This window comes from Lichtheimia ornata (assembly GCF_029851405.1).
Source record: "Lichtheimia ornata isolate CBS 291.66 chromosome Unknown scaffold00045, whole genome shotgun sequence".
Classification (NCBI taxonomy): Eukaryota; Fungi; Mucoromycota; class Mucoromycetes; order Mucorales; family Lichtheimiaceae; genus Lichtheimia; species Lichtheimia ornata.
In genome coordinates, this window is record NW_026695365.1 from 96137 (window position 1) to 119184 (window position 23048).

Below are 23048 nucleotides of genomic sequence, written 5' to 3' on the forward strand. Positions count from 1 at the left end.
CGCTGCAATGGCTGCGTACGACGACTTGTTGAAGCGAATAAAGACTATTGACAAGCAGCAACGAACCAATCACCATGGCAACGATGACATGACGCAATTAGGATATACTCAACTGGCACTTTCTCCATACCAACCAAGCAAGCTCTATTGTCATGTGGATCATGTTGTTGCCAGGGAGGTGTTCATCATGCAACGGCTGCATCAAGTTGGCAGGCGCGTGTTTCACGTGATCCCATACGGCAGTGTCCGACAGCTCAACCTACTTAATCTCCACTCCTTGTCTCTTCCTCCCATTCGCAACTATTCCCCCGTTCAAGTACAGCTACCACTTGCGAACCATTGTCCTGCTTCAACCCATCATGTCAATCCTACAACTCTCTTGATCCGATTATCTTTGACTGAATGGCAAGTCCATGGCGTGTACACAGCCTTCTTGGTACCCTTCTACAACACACGAATCTCTTCACACAACACACGCTCTTGCAGTTTCCTCTGCACAACCAAACGTAACAGCGGGTGCTATTAGCAAGGTCTTTATTCCATTGTCTCAAGCTACTTGCAGCAACTTGATTTGGTACATACGATTCCAATGGATGGGATGTCATATCAGCTATCAAGTACACTGTAATACAAGCAATCATCAACCGGTTGAGCTGCAATGGAAAATTGCCGAGAAAGAGATAGACCAACAGCAGGATGGAAAAGGAAGCCATTAAATGACTCGTTTCAACCAACATTTTGGTTTGCAATGGTTATGGATGGGTGGATGCAATCAATCGCAGTGATAGGGGGATCCTGATGTCGTTTTGGTACTTGGCACGTGGTCACCAGGAAGGATGGGTCATGTTACATGGGTGCGGCTGTGGATAATGATGGATTGGATGACATGGATGAGAGGGCTTACATCTTTGATGAAAGGCGGTTTGCCTCCATGGATTACATTGGATATCGGTGTCAAGGTACGCACAACAACGAGTTTGCAATCATGGGTGAAGATGTTTATGGCGGCAGCAGCCAAGGATAAAACTGACACAATGATACCCACTGATTCTATGTGACCCGCTTGATTGGTTTCGGAATGAAAGGAGGATAGCAATGTAAAGATTGAATCATATATATAATTGTATCGAGAGGACGACTGCTGACGAGTACAAGTACAAATGATTACATACATCGAAGACGACAATAGTGACAAAGTAGCCAGATGAAATAAAGCATTGTTTATTTATTACGCACTTGATTTGCCTTGCTAGCTTGTGGATTACATAATGTAACTTCGAAGATGGAATTATAAAGGTGGTTCGGTCATCGGTATGAGAGAAGTATATGGCTTTAGTGATACAATAAGGAAGAGTGGGATGACCTTGAGAGGAAAAGTGAAGTGATCCCTCCATTGAGTTTCAGGATGAGTGACCCATCATAGAATTGATTACTTGGGTTTACATAAACAAATCGGTTTACATGTGCAGCTCGTCCTTCCGCTACATCCAAATGTGATATGGAACCACTATTGTCATACACGTACCTTAACGCACCTTCATTGTTGGATGTTGCTTTCTTACGTACCTTCACAAAAGGCAATCATCATCATCATCCATTTGTGCAGCAACCTGTCAAGGACGTGTTTGTGTAACCACCACATGCCATTTCACTCAGCTCTGCCTCTTTCCGTTTATGCAGCCGACACCATCCACTAGGAAAAAGCAATTCCATCACGCTTACAGCATAGGTAAAACATAAACGTGCCTGTATCTCCAAACTTTACAATGAAACGTGGGGTTTTTAATAGAGCAATGGGCTCGGCTTGGCCAACAGCACCTTGTGTGAAAGTTTCGCGTTCAATGTCGCAAACAGCCCAAAAAATATTTTTTGGTCGTCGAAAAAAGTTTCAAGAGGTCGACCCCTGGATCCAGTTTGGCTGGTAGCGACATTGCGAAATCTGGGATTGGCAAGCTTGATCGTGAAACTTGCACACAAGGTGCTGTTGGCCAAGCCGAGCACATTGCTCTATTCAAAACCCCACGTTTCATTGTAAAGTTTGGAGATACAGGCACCTTTATGTTTGTGTGCGTGATGCTATATGAGAAGTGGTCTTTGTTCATTGTGAAGTAGCTGGACCCTGGCAGAGCCAAAGATGCAGAAGGACCTCTTTGGGTAACTCAGCTAAAAAGTCAGGACTTCAGGGACGATGCATGATAGGTACGCAACCCTCACTTTGATGTCATACATTGGCAGCTAACGGCCACTTTTGTGCATTCCCAACTTTTGTGCATTCTATTGTAGGTGGACGATGCTCCTGCTCTAGACATTCATTTCCATGATTAAAGTAGGTTGATCCGAGCTGATTTGGTTGAGTTACGGTCAAACAAGGATTAATCAGTTGAAGACATTCGAACGTATGCTGATGTGTGGATTGATGTAATCGCTCTTGACCGTAGCTCAGCCAAATCAGCTCGGATCAAGATAATTAAATCACGGAAATGAATGTCTGGAGGAGGAGCATTGTTCCATTATGATGGAGTAGACAAAAGTTAGTGTTGGGTGGAAGTGGCTGTTAGCTGGCAATACATGCCTGTTCCTAGATCATCCATAAAGTATTATACATTGACCCATCCAGTCATGCAAAACAGCTGAGTTACACCAAGAAGCCCTCCTGCATCTTTGGCTCTGTCAGGGTCTAGCTAATTGACAATGAACAAAGACCACCTTTCATATAGCATCACGCTTATAGCATATGTAAAACATAAAGGTGCCTGTATCTCAAAATTTTACAATGAAGCGTGGGGTCTTTATGAGAACAAAGCTGCTCGGCGGGGTGAAAGCGATCTTGTGTCAAAGTATGAAGTTCATCGTGGCCATTCCCAGATCCACCCAATGTCGCTACCAGCCAAATTGGATCTCGGGTCGACCTCTTGAATTTTTTTCACGACGACGAGCAAAAATATTTTTGGCTGGTGGCGACATTGGGTGAATCTGGGGTTGCCCATGACGAACATGAGACTTGGGCAGTATATGCTTTGGACCCCGCCGAGCAACTCTGTTCTATTAAGGACCCCACGCTTCATTGTAAAATTCTGAGTTACAAGTGCCTTTATGTTTCACTATGCCTTTAAGCGTGTGCTATATGAAGGTGGTCGTTGTTCATTGTCAAGCGGATAGAAGTTGATAGACCTAAAGGTGCAGAGGGTGGACTTGTATGTGTGACAAAGCGAGAGGGAGGATCTTGAAGGGTAAATCCTATTGGCGAAGAGTGCATGAAGGATCCTTTCTCTATCTGCCGATAGTAAGGTCCACCTATGATAGCTCGTATGGAATCTTTTTCAAGCTAACCATGACGTGGTCAGTAAGCCGAAAATGATCAATGCATTCAAAGGTGTCTTGTGCAAAGTGCATGAAGCTTGAAATGTGAAATTGGTTTTCATCCATCATGATCCATCCTACACGGAGCATGACTACATATCTGCACCAGTCAATTGTAGCAGCTCATCTCATTTTATTGACGCCCTTTACGACCATTATCCTTTCTAGACCCATACTCACTATCATGCTACTTTATAGCTACATGATACAATCGTGGAGTCCACCATACCGTGTACGTAGATGTGTCAGCCGTTTGCTGCCTTGTAGTCGTGAAAATGCCCATCACCATCCTTTGACAATGTCCAATCAGCCAAATCTTTACCTGTATTGTTTACCTTCTGGACACCATGTCCGAGCAAAGGACGACCCTACTTGGATAAAAAGGTTGATCCTCTCAGAGTGTTCTTGTTCCTGTCACTTCACTGTGTCCTTGTTGCCATAGAAGATACATCTACAATGAGCATTTCGATCCACCAACACGTTGTGCCTTGTGAAATAACCTTACCACTTTCATCTTGTTTGATACCTTCATCATCCATCATTGCCCAGGATTCATTCTATGTCTTCAATATTGCGTGCTCGATGATTGCTTTTGCCGATCCTCCATTACTACCGGTATCATCCATCTAAACCCGCTTTCTTGTGATCATTGCCATGGCATCATCAAACGTAGTAAGTCAAATGTGAGATACGTCTTATATCAAATGAACCATCCCATTTTGCTTTGGATCTTCTGAAAAGGAAAGAATGATATCCGATTACCGCTATGACCACTTTATAGAAACAGGAAATCGTATTTGGACATACCTATTGTGCTGCTTCTGTCTTGGGTGGATTGTAGTTACTCTCTTGGTCAATGAGGAAGCTACATGGTTCACCGATCCTTTTTTGACACGCTCCATGTTGCTTCTTTCAGCACTGAAGTTGTTGTTGTTGCGATGGAAACGGCATCAGTGAGTGCTCTATAAGAGGAGTAGGCGTTGAGGTGGTGCTGTGAGAAAGAGGAAACGCCGCCATGGATACCAACGTGCTATTCATATTCAGTTGTAGATATACATCCGAAATACGTCCCTTGTACATTACATGTCCATCATTTATAAATAACATCTCGACCAGATAAACTCGATAACAATGAAACCATCCTTAGGGTAATAAAAAGAAAATGATTGATGCTATGTGGATGATAAATGAAGAGCTCTGTTATCGTAAAAGGAACCATCCATTTATACAAAGAGGGTGCTGAACGTGGATCGTGATCTTTGCCATCAAAGCTTATTTATTGTATGATGCTCAAAAGAGGATGCGGAAAGGATAGGCACCATTCTTAAGCTTGAATAAGTTCATCAAACCGCTAAAGACGATAAAAATGCACATGACCCATACGTAGGTGCTGATGCGTTGATGCTGCTTATCCTTGATCTTGGGGACAAAAACTGCCAGAGCAACGGTTGCCATAGCCAAAATACCATCTACCAACCAAGTCGTATTAGCCTCCTCATGATGATCCATGCATTGAGCGAAATGCTACTTACAAATAGCTGCTACAATACGTGATTCCAATCCGAGTTGTTGTTGGAAACTAAAGCATGGAGTGTCAATGACATGTAAAGATGATCCAAGAGATGCAACTTACCCTCCTGCAACAAAGTTCATTTTTCCATTAGGACCAGGCATGACGTAAGGTGGGTTACGGATTTGATTCCACATTTGACCCGAGATCATGATAAGAATAAAGAGAATGGAGAAAGCAGCCCATGTATTCTTGTGATGGAAGACCAAGCTGAAATGACGATACAACAATTTGAGAATAGCTGCTGCACCCACCACCAAGAATGCCTTGACACCAAAGCTGAAATAATCAAAAGGACGCTTGACAGGGACATGTGTACCGCTCTCACGTGATACAAAGTTGGCAAAGCTTTCGGCAGAGAAACCACTAGAGTGTGTGTATACATGTGTCAATAGATATCATTGCACAGTGGGATGATGATTGTGGATGGCTTACTTTCTGGCAAGATCGTATTTGGCAGGTTCGACTTTTTGACCAGGTTTGGCGGGAGGGAAATATAGTACATTTGGAGCCGTTTGAAGACCCAGCTTATTGGATGGATGCATGCATGAGCCAACCTTCATTCATTCATTCATCCCATTCATCCAACCCTACCTTTTGATAGATAGCTTGACCATCCTTGAAATCCAAATGACCAAAAAACACGCGTGTTGGGTCCTCGGTGCTTTGGAAACTGGATGCAACAAGTTTGTACTCGGGGTCGAATTCACTGTGTCATAAAAGTGTGAGTGAGCCATTCTATATCATCACCCACGCGCGTGTCGAATGTTTACCGGCATGGACCACAGTTAAAGTAGTCGCCCAAGGCAGTGAGCAATACCACCATGCCGTAGTTGCGTTTTCCTTCGGTGAATTGAGTGTATGTGTTGGATGTGAGCTTGACAAGACCATTGTTGTTCTTGGCCATTTTAGCAAGTCGTTGTGTTTTGGCGTCGGTGGCCTCTGCATACACCATGGCGAGACATTGCAGAAGAATAGCTGCGACCAGCACGAGCGATCGCTTCATGATGAGTAAACTAGTGCAGGAACAAGGTAGAGATAATTGCCTGCTGGTGCGATTTCATTGGAAGTTTGGCGCGGGCTTTCGTGGAACACATGCACACGTGATCACTCCTTGATTATCAACTGTCAAAAATGAGCCTATAAACATGGTAGCAACACGATGATAATAAACGCTCGAGTGATATGTAAAATGCTTGATCTTTTTTGCTTGACAATTATATGTACAGCTTTAATACATCCCAGTGGTAGGGGGACATAAGTCTATTACAACAGAGAGAGAGAAAAGGGGAGTTGACTACTAAAGAGAGAGAGAGAGAGAGTGCGAGGTGTTGTGGACTCAACTTGACGACCGTTGAATCTTCTACTTTCACCGAAACCGTTGAGCACTTGTTCTTCTTGGCCGATCTTCATCATCGGAATCATCATTGAGCTCAGTAAGACCTAGAGCATCTTCGTCATCGAGCAAGTATTCTTCATCCTCGCTTCTTGGATGACCATTTTGTGTATTGTTGTTGTTGGTATTGCTGTGGGCGCCAGCGCCACCCCCTCGGGCTATAGAATCCAGTAAATAGACACCTGTAAAGATCACAATGAAGCCGGCAATCAATGAGATAACGTAAACAGGGCTGTCGACATTGAATCCCTTGAATAAAATGGTGGATGCTGTAATGGTGGCGGTTGTAAAGCAAACAAAATAGATAGGGTTGACACTAGAGGATGCGTTAACACCCATCCCAATTCAATCCATCGTCATCACTTACACATTGGTAGAAAATTGCTCCAATGCCTTGTTGAAATAATTCATTTGGGTAACGATGCAAACGGCCACGACAATACCAAATGCGTAGGTGGAAGGATGCGTGAATTGATTATTGCCGGCAAATGTAAGCTTGACCGCAATGCCGAATGCTTTGATAGACATGACCGATACTGAGCCGACAAGGGAACAAATCGATACGTAGACGAAGGGATTCTTTTTGCCATACTTGGGAACCACCCAATAAATCATAAAGACGCTAATAAGAATGACCATGGCGCAATAGAATAAAAAGCCTAGGCTTTGAATGAGTCCCCTCGTCCAGACCCTTTGTGTTTTTCTCCCCCTTTTTACCTGGTTGTAAGGCGTAGAATAATAATTCATCGATCGAGGTGACATTTTTGTCTTCGGGTGCATGAAGTACGACGATCAATGATCCAACCACCGAAAGTAGACATCCGACACGTCCAATTGGTCCGAGCGTCTCCTTTAAGAAAATCGATGCAAAAATGGCCCTATCATAAAAAGACCATGATGAACGATCTCGCCCTCCCTTGTTGTTGTTGTCACCTACCCAAGAATGACACTGAGCGATCCAAGAGGCGTAACGAGAATAGCAGGTGCAAATGAATAGGCTGAAAAGTTGAGAACTTCACCAACAGCCACTGTTGAAAAAAGACCGGCACCATTTAGCCGACAAGCTTCACACGCACATACACACCCATACACGTAGCCTTGATCGTCTAACTTACTCGTTCCCATGCCGGCCCACCACGTCCAATTTCGAAGATAGTGATGCTTGCCATCAGCCGCAGATACACCTGCATACGAGCATGAGTGCCATGCCAACGACTCGTTTATGTTTGAACCGATTACCATGCCGTCTCTGTGCATTCATCAAGCCTTTCTTGGTAATAATAAACGACAAGCCAATAAAGAGACTTGAGCTCATGGCAAGAATGAGCCCAATGTATTTGTCCTGTATCATCAAAGTTGCCGGTGGTGGTTGTAAAAAGAGAGAGAGAGAGAGAACGGAGGTGGGGGAATAAAAGGTTTTCGAAGAGAGAAAGGTCCACACCACCACTACATGATGCCCGACATGGATCATTTTGCAGGATGTCACATGTGTGTGTCTATTCAATCATCATCATCATCAGCAGCAGTAGCAGTTCTAATCTCAAGAGAGACGATGCTATTGAACGTTGTTTCATTGTTCTCCATAATAATGTCCTATTCTACATACACAACGTTCATGCGTTCAGACCAATAGCTCTTTTGGTAGCATTAAAGTTGAATGAAACCTGAAACTACTTTTAGTCACATGGTACTACACAACGTTGAATAGTACTATAATGTCGAAAGTAAAGAACATTCAAGAATGAGATGGGATGTTGTGTAATGAAAAATCACTGAGATGAGATTTCTCGGGGAGTAGCCCCGTGATGCTCACCTCATTAATACAATGAGAAGTCTCTTTGAAGGTTTTGACAATCAATGCAGTGCAACGGGTTCTGGAATAATAAATGGGCCGTGAGTGGAAGGAGTTGTTCGGCGATATGGATATAATAACGACGATTCATGCCAGGGACTGCTGTTCTATGCCTCTGGCTTACTAATTCACGCATAATGAATTTTTGGTAACAGCCATCCCATCGCTCCATCCCGGTTTTTGGCCACATCATTATACGCGTCTCTGTGCAACAAGTGGCGCTATATCAGTGTAACAATGAATTACAGCCCGCCGCATAATGTGGCAAAGTAAAGAGAGAGAGAAGTGGCAGGTGGCTCACTTTTAACAACATGTGCATGGCCTCCTACGTTGTGTATTAATGACAAGCACAAAAAGTAGGATGGGGGATTAGGTCAATGTTACGAAAAGATTGTCCCATCTGCATTTCTTTCGGACAAGCAATCGGGCTTATTGTCATCATCGAAAGGAATGGATTATAAATGAGTTGCCCGACAACGAGTGAATTGTTTAGCATCTTTTCTTTCTATAACAAAAAATGGGTTTGACTTGGGTTATTACTGGTACTTCGCGTGGTATTGGCGCTGAATTTGTCAAGCAACTTAAGAATAAGGGTGATACTATCATCGCATGTGCAAGAAACCCTGATGGTTCGGACGCCCTCAAGGCCTTGGTTGATGGAAAACAAGTCCACGCTGTCAAGATGGATATCACTGATGTCGCTTCTGTCAAGGTATTTTGAAAAGGTTCATGCAAAAAAAAGTAACCGAAACATGGTTAACGGATGGACCCTTGTTATTGTTTAGGCTGCCACTGACAAGATTTCTGAATTGGCACCCGAAGGCATTGATGTCCTCCTTAACAACAGCGGTGTCGCTACTACTCAAACCGAACCTCTCACCATGTATGCATCTATACATTCACAAAGACATCATCAAGCAGGGCTAACAAGTGCTTTTATTTATTCTAGTCAACCTGAAGCCTATACCAGTGATTTCAACACCAATGTTGTAGGCACATCCATCGTCATCCAGGCTTTGGTACCATTGCTTCGTAAGCGTGATACTCGTCGCATTATCAACATTTCCTCCATCATGGGCTCTATGGAATGCTCCACCGAGAGCTTCAACCCTTCTGTAAGTAAAGAGACCTGATTTCATGTCATGCTGCTGGGTTGGCTAGTGCTCATCCACTTTTTTCTCATTGTAGTACCGCGTCTCCAAGGCTGCTGTTAACATGTTGACACGTGTTTTCGCTGCTCAACTTAAGGATGAGGGATTCGTTATTGTGTGTGTTCACCCAGGATGGGTTCAAACTGATATGGGCACTGATCATGCTCCTCTCACCACCGATCAATCCGTCGGCGGTATGCTGAGCGCTTTTGACAAGCTCACCAAGGCATCCAATGGCACATTCTTTGATTACAAAGGAGAAACTCTTCCCTGGTAAATTAAATAAACCATGCATAAATACGTCTTTATATGTGGTGATGTGCTATATAATACACAGTGATTGGGATACGATGGAAGGAGAAAGAGAGGGTGATACGCAATAAATCAATTTAACTCAAGTTGGGTTTGGGTTGTATGGTGTTGTGAAGGATGCAGTCGTAAAAACAGATGTGGTGTGCGTGCGTGCTTGTGGGTGTGATATGTATGTAATGGGGGTACGTGCGTGCGTGTGTATAATTAGAATTTGACCTTGGTGATGTCGCTGTAAAAGTATGGATGTTCCAAAGCCTACGTGTTGCATTAATAACGTGCCGAGTCATTTGCCAATGTTCTTCACATTACCCTCTTTGCAGATATCCTGTAGCAAGGATCGTAGTGCAGTAATTGCTATGTGAAAGCACACCTGTGAATACCCGTTGCCTGGATACGATTTCAGTAGTAGTATACCTTCAATAAATCAAACGCCAAGTCATCTAATTCTAGGAATTGTGGATAACGTCGGAGCGCTTCTTTCAAATCCTTTCGTTTCCAGGCTATTGTATTCTCCATGTGAGTCAACGGATGGGATGAACGAGGATGATGATGTTCTTACCTGGAAACGTGGCACTAAAATCTGGCATCATTGTAACACCTGCCCACGCGTCTTCATCAGGCGTTCCCAAGATACGAAAGATTTTGAAAAGCTCATCGATTTGTGAATCCCCTAACAAGGAAAAAGAGGATGAGGTTCACGTATGATAGGGAGGGACATACATTCATACCAGGAAATAAAGGTCGCATGATCATCATCTCGGCAAAGATACAACCAACGCTCCACATGTCAACAGCAGTTGAGTAATAGCGACTACCTAGCAGGATCTCGGGAGGACGATACCATAGGGTAATGACCTTGAATCATTTTTAGTGTGTATGCCTTTATGTTGAAACAAGGAGGAATTACCTGATGCGTGTATGTCCTCATAGGTACACCAAATGCACGCGACAAACCGAGATCCGCGATAATCAACTTGCCATGCCGATCCAATAACAAATTTTGAGGCTTCAAATCTCGATGAAGGATACGATGTGTGTGACAATAATGCAAACCCGACAATAGTTGATGCATGTAACTCTATAAAGGATAGAGTTGAGTTGGCCATTGAACCAAAAAGCCGTGTCACGTATATAAATACCTTGATATGGTCCGCTGTCAACCCATCACGTCCAGCATCATTCATGTATCTCCGTAAATCCTAAATGACATAGGTTAATCACGAGACCATCAAGCATCCAAAAAGTCAATTACCATGTCGAGATAATCGGTGACGATATAAACAGCATTAGGACGTTGGATCAAATCAGTCAACCTAATTATACAATAAGCATCCATTCAAGAGATCATCCTCCCATCCAACTTACCCCAGAACGTTTCTATGATTCAATTCTTTGAGGATAGCAATCTCACGCATGGTCGTTACAGGCATCCCATCCGAGTAGTTTAACTTGATCTTTTTCAAGGCCACGACCTTTTGATCCTTGAGTGCCTTAAAGACAACGCCATACGTGCCTTCACCAATCTTTGATATCTTTTTGTATCCGTTCAAGTCATCGTCCTTGTCATCATGGTCGTCTGGATCGGCAAGGTACTTTCGTTTCTGCTTCAATGTCTGTTGCTGTTGCTGCTTCGTGGAGGTGTTGGTGGTAGCATTCGGTGGTGCCATCGCTCGCTCTGTGTTTGCCTGCAACGTGGAAGGTGCGTTGGCTTGACGAGGATTTTGCATCGTCAAAGCAATTGTTGTGGAGAGCAATGGATATACGTCAATGGAATAGTGGTGGCCACCGTTGTTGCTGGTGATATCGAAAAGAAAAGGAAAATGCAAGAACGTAGAAGGGGATGGCTTGTTTTTTGGTTACAAAAGGAGATGCACGCACACACACACACTCTCACTCATTCAGCCAACTCCACGCGCATGTTAGATTCGATCGCGCGCTCCCCCATTTACGCGCGCTTCGGACCTTGGAGTATGATAGTAAGAATCGCGATTCTTGTTTCACCCTGAGCAGCCACATTACAATGCTGGAAGAAATAAAAGCTTGCTTCTACGCGTATCTTATTTGTGTAAAAAAGGGGATATTGAGCTATTGTATACCAAGAAAAATGTTACATGAAGGTGGTGTCGATCAATGATCTTTTCTGGGAACTAGCTTGGGTTGGATGGCATACACAGTGGGAATAGGGCTTTGTTGAGATCGGTTGATTGAAGGCATTATGATCGTGCAACATGTGCAGTTGTTTCTATGATTTGTTGTGTTTGCCAAATTAAACAGAAAGGTCGGCTGAAAATTGTTCGAGTGCACGAGGAAAATCACGTGGCCTTTTGTTTTCTTTGAGCTCCATCCTTCGTTAGGTCAATTCATGATAAAGGCTGTCAATTGAAAACCTAGATGTAGTATAAACATTAGTCTACGTATGAAAAGATGATTATGTATCATGCTTACCTGAGATCAGGAACCCGCAAACCTTGATGCTCTTAATGCTGGATGGTGCTGCCTTTCTTTGCTAGTTGTACGAATATGTCTTTTAACGGGCGAGGTAGCTTTAATCGCCCTTCTTTCAGGGTTTTTGTGCCCGTTTGGTCGTCTTCAAGCCCAGCTTCCACACACCCGTATGTACTCATGTTGCAGATACGATAAACGAACATCCACCTTCGTTCCAACAGCCTTTCTCTTAACTGCACCGTCGCCCCCGACTCGTCCCTGATTACGTCGTTGTGCACAGTATGTCACCCACAAAGGAGTCCCAAATTTCCCCATCAGACTGGGGTTGCCTTTTGCCTACAAGTGTACAAGGCATCCTTGTAAGAACAATGATGCATATATATAAATGATAGATATACCTACCACAAAGGATCAGTTAATGAACACAGCCAAATGAAAGAGCACTTCAAGTGGTGAAGCAATGAAGTGAGCTATAGATGGATGAAGGAGTACCCTCATTTTAGGAATCACATAAAGACTATCATCCTTGAGACTTACCAAAGGCCATTGATGATGATATGAGTACAAGTAGAAATAAAGGGCGTGTGATGATGTTGGCAACAACAGCCTTGTTTATATGTGAGTGGGCGTGAGAATCGTGGACATGATTGATTGAACTGATAAAGTGGTCAAATATCTTGGAGTAGTTGATTTGAAGTGATAAATCCACCTACGGCCTAAAACGTGATCCTTTGTAGGCGACACGTGTCTCTTCCAAAGGGCATCATTCATTCTTTTCATGTATGCATTTATTTGCGTGTTGTAATAGATGAGTGCGTTGTAATGAGAATATAAAAACAAAAATGAAAACTTCTATAGGTCATCGTCGTCATCGGATACATCTTCCTCCATGGCATCTGCCATATCTTCATCATCGCTACTGAGATAGGCTCGTGCTTCTTCATCATCACTCATGAATCCATCCGCTTCAGCTTCATCATCTGAATCCTGTTCCACATAGACATTGGTGCCATCGGTAGCTTCTTGTTCGCTATGTCGTGTCCGTGTGTCGATTTGATTTTGAATAAGATCCAAACGACCACGCAATGCAAGGAGCTTGGGGAACACAGCGAGACGTGAATCCAATGCTTGATAAAAGTTTGACAACTTGCCCACCAAATCAGGTACGGTCATGAGATAGCTGGTGTGTACAAGAAGAACCGTTTTGATCCATTCAGCCAATGCGGGTCCTCGGTTGGGTTTGTTTTGGAATCGTGCAATGAGTTGTTGCATCAAGGGAATCACATAGGTGCTAGGTAACCGTTGTACAGTGGATCGAATCACCTCGGGTTTGCTGTGCATAAAACATGACTCCAAAAGATGTTGATCATTGGTGTGAAGGGCTTGTACAAGTACTTGTTGCAGTGATCCAGCTGCTGGCATGTTGGGCGTATCCTGCGACTTTTTGCTCTTGTCGGCATCACCCGCTGTGCCATCCTCCAATTCCATCTCATTAAGCTTGTCGGCAATAGAAGGGCCTATTGACTCTCCACCAGCAGCATGGCCATCCTCCATGGTGGGGTTTTGCATTGAAAAGTCTGTATTGCCAATCACCTTAATTGCACCTTCCTTGTATGTCTTGCGAGTCGTTTTCTAATCCAATGCTATTAATATACAACATCCTCTTCCTTATACAAGCCGCTATATATACATACCAAGTTATTCATTGCCACTGAAGCATCATCCACCAAATGATTGCCTTGTTGTTGTCGGGTCAAAACAATATCATCCAACACTGCACCCGTTTCTTCGTTCACGTATCGCACCACTTCAAAGGATGGCAAGAAACTCGAACCACGTGCAATCATAACAGCCTTTCCATTGTGATCAGAGACAAAGCTTGCAGCAAGTACAGGGATGATGGTCTCATTGTCCTCTTCAGTGCTAGCAATCACCTTGATGTTGGATTCAGCTTGACGAGTAGTGACACGAGCAGCCTTTCGTCGATGGCGAGGAGCAGATGCAACACCAGAAGAAGAAGCATTTTCCCAAATACCCACAGTGCCATCCTCAGCGACGGCCAATACTGAAGATTCGGTTTCTGAAAAGTCGATTTGTGAAGCGTTGTTTTCAAGAGTAAGAGCTGTCAAGTTGTTGGCATTGTTGTTGGTTGATTGAGCATCCCACACGTTGATGTAACGATCATCATCAGCAATCGAAATCAAAAGATCGTCATCTTGAGAAAATTCGAGATCTTTGACAAAGCTAGCATGACCCGTGAATTTCTATATTGAATAAGATTAGCCTTCTTTCCCTTTTCTCCTTTCATCCATAAAAGTAAATACAAACCTTGAAAGCTTTACGTTCATCCACATTCCAAAGACTAATAGCATGACCAGCAATAGCAAGCTTGGTTTGATCATGGCTCAATGCTAATCGACGGACGCTCTTTTCATTGGCCTTCCATTTGCTAATGATATCCAAAACATCATTAGCTCACTGATACCTTGCTTTGATCCTCCAAACTACTTACAAGATTTCCTTCTCATGTTCAATGTCCCATTCCACCACATAGTTGTCTTCTGAAATTGAATAACCCTTGGTGCCTGCCTTGTTGAGGACAAAGTCTGTCACTGGCATAGTATGTGCATCCGATAATCGCTTGACAATACTGCCATGTGCAAGAGAGTAAAGAAGGATGTTGCCTGTGTTTGTACCCAATGCGACCACCTTCAATGTATCATGTGTCCTTCGCTTCTTGCCAGCCTTTCCATCATGTGACTATATGCAATAGGGATAAGCAAATCAAAAACATAGCTGTTGCTTGCTGCTATATACCTGACCAAGACCACCATTGTCAATGACCGATCCCCAAGAGAGACAAGTGAATCGTTCTTTGTTTTCGGCAGAGTAATCGTTGCTGACGGTGCCAGATCGTGTGCTAAAGATCCGAAGTCGGTGGCGATCAACGCTGTGTGTTACAATTGCAAAGTGCTCGGCAGCTGCAGTGCGATCGAATGCCGAGAATAAGACACCAGCAGTATTCGAAGTCTCGGCAGTGGACGTATCAGGATTCGGCTTGAATGACTTTTTACCCATGGAGGACAAGGAGGTGGCGGTTATGGAAAAAGAACAAGGCGGGTTTTTCATCTTTCACCTGTGTCTTTGACAAGTTCACTCATCCCCGAAAAAACGAGCCGTCACATAACCCAGCCAGCAGGTGGCTCAGGGCAACCACCTCGATACAACCTTGCATGCATGTTGTTCATGGTAGTGCCCTTTGTACTTTATGCCCTTCGTACTTTATGCTCTACTAGTAATTAATCTAACATGCTCTCAAAATAAACATGCTCTTTAAACATCAATTTGTTCACGATCATGTTTGCAGCTTGCTGCTTCCACATGGTCAGATATTCCCAGTGAGATTATAAATCCATTTTTACCTACTACTATGCAAGTCGGAAGATAATCAGCTGTAGCCATTCATCCTAAAGCTTGATCCATTGATCTTTCTATCCTTACAAAGTCACGGTTCCTGTATAATGCAGATGAACTACGATAGAAAACTATGTCATGTTTTGGAACATCACTAGAAGCGTTAAATCGAATATTCTTATGGTTTATATACAAAAAAAGAACATTCGTATGGTAATACACGTTCCCCTGACGACATCAATCATGAAGAACCATAATCACGTAAAATGGCCATCCTCTTGCAAATGACCTGGTAAGTGCTCTCACATCCCAAATGTCATTTTACTATGAGAGGCTCATATTTTACTAATCTACAAGAGACGCTCAATGTTGTTGCCCTCATATTCTAAGAGTGTTGCCATCAAAATTATATGTAAAATTGATTTCACAAGAAAAGGCAATCATGTTACACGGTACTGTCAAAGAGAGAATATAGCTCAGGCGTATCAATAAAGTCTATCATGCACCTACCTGATCTGAGCGAATGGGGAACAGCTTCTCTTCTTTCAAATTGGAAAGAGCTTTTCTTATTTCATATACGATGCTCAACGGTAAGGACGACAGGGAACATGAATAAGTAGAAGCTCATTTACAAAGAGTATGTGTCACATAATATACGTAGACTCAGACCGTTATACAAGGTCAAGCCGATGTATTACATAGTTCACTGGCATCTTCGAAACTTCCTACGTACGCATTTCTTTATATCGTCTGGCACCTTGGAAACTTCCTCCGCATTTCTTTTATCTTCTGGCATCTCGCAATCTTCCTCGGCCTTTCTTTTTATTGTCGCTTTGTTTCATTGCTCTTCGTTTTTCTCTCAAACACAATCGACATTTACAAATCATACTAATGGAAACATCCGACGAAATACACGTATCCAGCGAAACTTATGCTGAATCATTGAATCAGAACACGATAGAAAGACTTGAAGAGCGTTATAAAGCGGTTCTCTACGGTCTTCAGAGTCGATCTTTATGTCATCCATCTCGTTACCATGTTAGAGTCAGCAGCTCAATTCCCGTTCCAAGATTCTTACGTTTTCGTCATAGCGTTGATGCCCTTCATGGATGGCTTGGATTTCTCGTCAACTCAAAGTGTGAAGTTTACCATATGAGGCGAACCATCAAGGAGGGAAGGCTATCGGACTTGACTCCTGGTGAAGATGACTGGAGAGCTGATCAATGCGTGAAGCGGAAGGGAGGTCCGGACGCCATCCCTGGCATTTTGAGGGAACATTTGACGAGGACGAGAGGCGAGCAGTTTTCAAAAAACGCTGATGGAGATGAATGTAAGACCCATCAGGAGCCGGGCCAAGAAAATCCATCCGTGAAATACGTTGAGGACATTCTCGATGACTGCCCTGGAAGAAATACAACCACAAGAAGCCGTTTTGATCCACCCATAAGAGTCGTATATTATATGTACAAGACTCCAATTGAAAAGCGAAAGAGGATTTTGCAATATGCAGCCTTCATCGTTGGACATCTTGGTGTTTTTGCATTTCTGTTTCAAGTTTTTGACGATCGAGGAGCTATAATGCAAATTTGCTGCTACTTTCAGCTTTTCGTATTATTGCTGTGTTTCATGCTATACGCCTTTTCCTACTTGATGGATTTCAAAATCATTCACAACATCAGAAAGGAAGCAGAGCGAGTTGAAGATATGCAACGCCGCCATCACGACCTTCGACCTGATGGTGTTGGCCGGTATATACATTGCATCTATGCGGTAGGAGAGTTTACTCTCTCGCCTTATCAGCACGAAGAAAAATACCGTGTACTTTCCAAGCTCGAACCAGCATTTGATCTTTCTTGCAATAACAGCATCATATCTCCTGCATTAGACTTTCTATTTGCTATATCTGTTATATTCGTTGAATGCCTCACCATAGTCTACATTCACAACAATACGCGAGGCGATACTCAAGGACAAGATGAAACATCACAATAAACGTTAACTACCACAAGTAATGCTTGCCAAATGCCTAGGATAGATACAATGACCTATTGCTATGATGCTGCAAACTTGTAACCCATAACGATAGACACGCTCTTCTTATTATCGACAATAGTAATTATTACATCATGTTTATTGGAGCTCTTCGATTACGTATCATTCTTTCATCATGTGGAAAAACAAATGGAGGAGGACCCTGAAATCGGGATGCGGTGCTACTACTTCGCCTAACAAGATTAGGCACGGATCGAATGCTGGTATCGGATGACTTTCGTCGTCGTACTGGCCATGATCCTCTTGGGTATGCGTAGTGGTGAGCTGCACGGTGGTATTGTTGTTGAGGATGATGATGGTAATAAGGATGAGCCATCATGGTGGATGACCAAGGTCTTTGGCGATGGTGTTGTTGTTGTTGATATGCAGCAGCTGCAGCTGCAGCAGTAGCAGGATGACGGCGATAATAATAATAATAACGACATCGTCTATCATCCTCATCCTCTTGCTCACTTTCCTCTTCCTCTTCTTCTTCTGATGCATAGCCTGAACTTGCTTCATCATCCTCTTCATCTTCATCGTCAACGGATAAACAACATGCTTCATGCTCGAGATCATCATCATCACCATGACTTTCATCCATCCTGATACTCGATTGTCGTCTTCGAAAAGGAGGTGAACATGTTGAAAGTGGTTGTATATCACCAGCACCAGCACCAGTGACACGTGTTGATAGTTGCTGTAATTGTTGTTGTAACTCGCATAATTTTGCATACATCCAATCTTCTCTTTGCCGACGTTCCTTTTCCCGCTTTAGCCATTCCTGCTGTTCTTGTTGATAATGCTTCAATTGTTGATAAATGGATTCCAATTCCTGCTCAGTACATGATGATCGTGCAACATGAAAAGCGCCACTTTCTTCACCTGATGATGGTGATGACGCAACTTGGGTCTTATCCTTTGCAGTGGATTGTAATACGGTATGTTGTGTGGGTGGCACGGCATTGATTGGTTTGGGCATCATGAGTGGTGGTGGTGTGCTCACGGATCGTTTTCGTGAATGGCTACTTGTTGTTGCTCCTTGGTCGTATGAAAAGGTATGAAACGAGGATCGTCGTGGTCCCACAGTAGGCCGTATAGGTTTACTCGATGGTGGTGGTTGTTGTTGTGATGCCAAGCTGGTTTCATCCGTTTGTTGTGAGGATCGATGAAGCACACTGGTGATGGGTGGTGGGGTATACGTGTTGGCGCCTTCGGTCGTAAATTGAGGATAGCCAACAAGGTCCAAGACATCTGTAGGTGACTTGGCGCGTGAGACAAGACTTGGAAACTCTCGTGTGAGAATACCAGAAGGGTCCATTGGCAGGTTTCGTGAGATGGATTCCATCCGCCCAAGCTTGCGCTTGGACTTGAATAGCTTCTTTAATGGCATACAGGCTGGCACGTTGGTGGATGTTGTATTTGGAAAGAAAAGGAAGACGAGAAAAATGAAAAAGAAAAAAGACAAAAGAGGAGTGATTGTAAACAAAGAGTCAGGTTGCCCATTTTTGGTTCCTTGTGATCACCATTGGCATGTGAGGTCCCATTTTACTCTTTATGACGACACTGCATTTCGGATGGCTCCTTGTTCTGTACCATGCATATTGGAGCTGCTTTTTTATAGGCTTGCTCATGGCTCAAAGTACAATGACAACAACAATTACCTTCCCACCATGTGCTCAAAGCTATGCACATGTCCACGAGTTGCGGATAATACTTGCTTTGGACTGCATCGCTCGTGCATGGATGAATCATCACGTGGAATGAAAGCGAAGCAACATTAAACATGATTCACTTGACAGTATGTAAAACGGCACATGACATTGAATGGCTCTTGAATGTTTTATACAACAACATTGTAGATCGGGCGATACATGGGCAATTGTGTTGCATTTTGCTGCACTATTTGTTATTCCATGATAGTCTCTATATTAAAAGACCAAAGCACTTTCCAACTTTGCATGTTGTATTTTGACACCGTTACATGTAGTAGCTCCCTTGTTGTTATCGGTTGAGTCGTTCCGACATGTCGCACACTTTAATGCATGATGGCGATGCATACTGCAATATCAACAAAGTGATAAAACAGGTTCAATGCTTGTTGTTGATCGAGTCTTTTGGACTAGGGGGCGGCGTATCCTAGAGACTTTCATGTCATGGAAACCATTTTCATGTTTCAAGATGCTATGAACCGGTTGCTGTTTACGTGGCTCGGTCAATGAACGTATTTTTTTAAGTGGCGATGGAGGTGCTGTCATGCAGCAGGTAGCACAACAGGCATGTTTACACGTTGCTCCCAAACATAATGAAATCATACCCTTCTCTGTGCTCTATCATCATCTTCAAGCAACATGGACAATACGCGTAATCGCTGCTTTATCAATGTCGTCGTGAGTTGCGAATGTTTTCTCATCCTGATTTCAATGATGTTGTTGTATTCATCACTTGGGGAAGAAGAGTAGTCAAGGGATGATGAACAAGCTTTCATTATTCTTCATATAGCTCATCATTTCATATCAAATACGGGGGAAAATGAATGATCCTTTCCTTCATTGCTGGAAGCAGTATGAATAGTAGTAGAATGGGCGTTTGTGAGAAAAGGAATTGTATGTCGATCAAGCAAGCATTCCTTAGCTGTTGCTCTTGGCTGGTCAATCAATCATCTCTTTATTCAATCTCTCTCTCTCTCTCATTCTCTCATTTTTTGACTTGGCATGTTTGTGTTGCCATGAGATCCCAATTTTACAAATGCATATTTTGCCAGGCGCCAAGCCCGAATCGTTTCTTTTACTTGTTCAACTTGCGACAACGTAATTAATACTACTCCACTGGCAGAATATGCTGCGGCTGCTGTTGGCTCCCGTTCTTTCAACGGTGCAAGGCGGCGGTTATGGCGAAGGCGGTGCAGGAGCAGAGTTGAATCCGTTTGCCATTCACCTTGCATTGATCTTCACTGTCGTTGCAACTTGCATTTCATCCTTGTCAGTATGGCTCCATTGGAAGAACTATAGAAAACCGGTACGATGACCCACCTCATTCCCTTTGAACTCCCCTTACTCAATGAACCAACCCACCTATCATCGCTCTCTAGAATCAGCAACGTCAAGTGATTCGTATTCTTTGGATGTAAGATAAACACGCATACGGTATAGAGTTGGGGTTGGGTAGTAACAAGTAGTAACTACTATGCAACACCAATAGGGTTCCGATTTATGGCATCAGTACCTACGTATCTCTTGTATCATTGGACGTTGCATTCTATGTGGATACATTCCGAGACATTTACGAAGCGTTTGTGATTTATGCATTCTTCAATCTCTTACTCAACAAGCTGGGAGGCGAACGAGCATTGATCATCATGTTGCATTCAAGACCACCCTCCGAGAACTTTTTTCCTGGGACACTGTGGTCTCGTGAGATCTATGTGGGTGATCCATACACATTCTTGTTTGTCAAGCGAGGCATCCTCCAATTCGTCTACGTCAAACCTGTCCTTGCCGTCCTCACAATGATCCTCAAGGCAACCGGCAATTATCAAGAAGGAGACATGAGTTGGTCAGGCTCCTATCTTTACCTCACGTTCTTTTACAATCTCAGCGTCTGCTTGAGTCTGTGGTGCCTGATGGTCTTTTTCTATGCTACAAAAAAGGACATGACAGGATTCAGGTAACCTTTTTGTATGCTACGCTATCCAGAGAGAACTGGTTTCATTCATGCTTTGTATTAGACCTTTCCCCAAGTTTCTTTGTGTCAAGGCTATCATCTTCTTTTCATTTTGGCAAAGCGTCATCATTGCTCTTTTGGTGTCAGCTGGGTTTATTCCTGAAGGAGGTAAGTACATGGATTGCTATTCAAAATGAGTTGCATTGACCATGTTTTGTTTTATAGATGGTGCCGAGAATATATCCGTAGCAATCCAAGACTTTTTGATATGTTTGGAAATGATACCAGCAGCAATTGCGCATTCGTAAGTAAAAGGGGGGGATGTTGCACACGTGGGAGATCCCGTGTTAATGCACATGGCAATTATAGTTATTCCTTTTCATACGAAGATTATTATGATCGTAATGTACATTCGGCGAGAATGCCAATCATGTACGCTATTCGGGATTCTTTTGGCTTGAAGGATGTCTTGATGGATTCACTCGATACCTTGCGTGGCTCCAAGTTCAATTATCGATCGTTTGAACCTTCTGAAGGCGTGCCCCACATTGGTAGCAGTCGCACATCACGTATCATGGCGGGATTACGATATTCAACAAGCACAGCAAAAAAGCATTGGTTAGAACCAGCACCAGTATCTCGGTACTTGAGTGCCGGACGAGGCATGAATGGCGAGGTGGTGGTTGAGCAAGCTGAACCTTTGGAGTTTGACGATCCAGATCCTTGGGATGAGGTGGAAGCCTTATATGAATCAAGTCGCACTATGGTATACGGTGATTACAACTATCCGGTTGTTGATTTTCGGGCACCGTTATGGAAACAAGCACGCTATGGCAATAGCAGTCCAACTGGTAGTAGTCGTGCACGTGGCTATGGTGGAACGGATACAAGTGCTGCAGGAGGAGGAGGCATGGCATCAGTACGCAAGGGAAAATTACGTATGCCTGATAGGCCACCAAGTCGACGTGAGGGATGTGTTGATGTCATTGTGGAACAAGGCAAAGGCAACTATGTGGTCGTTGCAGATGTTTCTTCCCAAGAAAATGAGCAGCAGCAGCAGCAGCCATCATCAACAAGAACACCACCACCACGTTCTCCACGCTCACCAGCAGGTCGTCGACAACAACAGCAACAGCAAGCTGTAACGGGTCCTCCAAAACATTTGAGAGCATCTCGATCTACACCAGCAACAGAGTCTCCTCAACAACAACAGCAGCAGCAGCAGCAACAACGACATTTGAAACCACATCCATCACCATCATCATCATTATCACCAGGCAACCCACAACCCTATCCATCCTTTTCTTCACCCCAATACAATCATCCACCATCATCATCAACAACAACATCATCACCACAACCACAACGTCAACAAAACAACATGGAAACAGTTTCCTCCTCCACCTATTCATCACATGTCACTCATCCAGTTGCATCCACCTCTACACCACCTGCTCAACCTGATCACTCATCCACTTCGCATCAACCCCAACAACGTGGTATCCACCAACTCTTTGATGAAGACAATGATGATATATTTACAAATAACGTGTGGAAATGATGATGATTGTATAAAATGACTTTTTTGATGTTCCTTGGCAAATGTTTGATGTGTGGTTGCTGGGATGGAAAATGAGGGAAACTAAAAAAAAAAAGGATCGCCGCTCGGAGCAGTGGGCTGTTACACAAAAAAGCCGATGCCAAATTGATCGACGGAGAAGGAGAGAAAGGATCATCATCGTTCTCTTTCTTTCTCTTTTTATATAACATCCAAAACATATACACACATCTATATATACGCATACGCACATCACACATACACACACACTCTCACACACACGCATATAGCTGACA

General features: G+C 43.4%; 8 protein-coding genes across 8 annotated transcripts; 3 read left to right on the forward strand and 5 right to left on the reverse strand.

The window, feature by feature from the left end:
• Positions 1-4650: 4650 nt before the first annotated feature.
• O0I10_008474 (uncharacterized protein) lies at positions 4651-5936 on the reverse strand (the record flags this gene model as incomplete). Its single annotated transcript, XM_058488477.1, has 6 exons — positions 4651-4829; positions 4893-4939; positions 4994-5296; positions 5366-5457; positions 5525-5639; positions 5704-5936. 6 exons carry the CDS (start codon positions 5934-5936, stop codon positions 4651-4653), a joined length of 969 nt encoding a protein of 322 aa, XP_058340723.1.
• A 363-nt stretch (positions 5937-6299) lies between these two features.
• On the reverse strand, positions 6300-7677 carry O0I10_008475 (uncharacterized protein; the record flags this gene model as incomplete). Its single annotated transcript, XM_058488478.1, has 6 exons — positions 6300-6642; positions 6694-6985; positions 7044-7204; positions 7264-7354; positions 7442-7510; positions 7566-7677. The coding sequence occupies 6 exons, from the start codon at positions 7675-7677 to the stop codon at positions 6300-6302; spliced, it is 1068 nt and encodes a 355-aa protein (XP_058340724.1).
• A 1018-nt stretch (positions 7678-8695) lies between these two features.
• On the forward strand, positions 8696-9606 carry O0I10_008476 (uncharacterized protein; the record flags this gene model as incomplete). Its single annotated transcript, XM_058488479.1, has 4 exons — positions 8696-8890; positions 8964-9061; positions 9128-9293; positions 9367-9606. 4 exons carry the CDS (start codon positions 8696-8698, stop codon positions 9604-9606), a joined length of 699 nt encoding a protein of 232 aa, XP_058340725.1.
• Positions 9607-9845: 239 nt separating this feature from the next.
• Positions 9846-11368, reverse strand: O0I10_008477 (uncharacterized protein; the record flags this gene model as incomplete). Its single annotated transcript, XM_058488480.1, has 9 exons — positions 9846-9896; positions 9951-9995; positions 10056-10141; positions 10201-10311; positions 10370-10496; positions 10549-10719; positions 10781-10840; positions 10894-10954; positions 11007-11368. 9 exons carry the CDS (start codon positions 11366-11368, stop codon positions 9846-9848), a joined length of 1074 nt encoding a protein of 357 aa, XP_058340726.1.
• Positions 11369-12938: 1570 nt separating this feature from the next.
• Positions 12939-15164, reverse strand: O0I10_008478 (uncharacterized protein; the record flags this gene model as incomplete). Its single annotated transcript, XM_058488481.1, has 5 exons — positions 12939-13718; positions 13781-14350; positions 14415-14535; positions 14599-14846; positions 14904-15164. 5 exons carry the CDS (start codon positions 15162-15164, stop codon positions 12939-12941), a joined length of 1980 nt encoding a protein of 659 aa, XP_058340727.1.
• A 1914-nt stretch (positions 15165-17078) lies between these two features.
• Positions 17079-17492, forward strand: O0I10_008479 (uncharacterized protein; the record flags this gene model as incomplete). The annotated part of the gene is made up of 1 exon (XM_058488482.1): positions 17079-17492. The coding sequence occupies one exon, from the start codon at positions 17079-17081 to the stop codon at positions 17490-17492; it is 414 nt and encodes a 137-aa protein (XP_058340728.1).
• Positions 17493-17619: 127 nt separating this feature from the next.
• On the reverse strand, positions 17620-18924 carry O0I10_008480 (uncharacterized protein; the record flags this gene model as incomplete). The annotated part of the gene is made up of 1 exon (XM_058488483.1): positions 17620-18924. One exon carries the CDS (start codon positions 18922-18924, stop codon positions 17620-17622), a length of 1305 nt encoding a protein of 434 aa, XP_058340729.1.
• Positions 18925-20369: 1445 nt separating this feature from the next.
• Positions 20370-22755, forward strand: O0I10_008481 (uncharacterized protein; the record flags this gene model as incomplete). The annotated part of the gene is made up of 6 exons (XM_058488484.1): positions 20370-20549; positions 20623-20657; positions 20733-21197; positions 21259-21362; positions 21420-21498; positions 21564-22755. 6 exons carry the CDS (start codon positions 20370-20372, stop codon positions 22753-22755), a joined length of 2055 nt encoding a protein of 684 aa, XP_058340730.1.
• Positions 22756-23048: the final 293 nt, after the last annotated feature.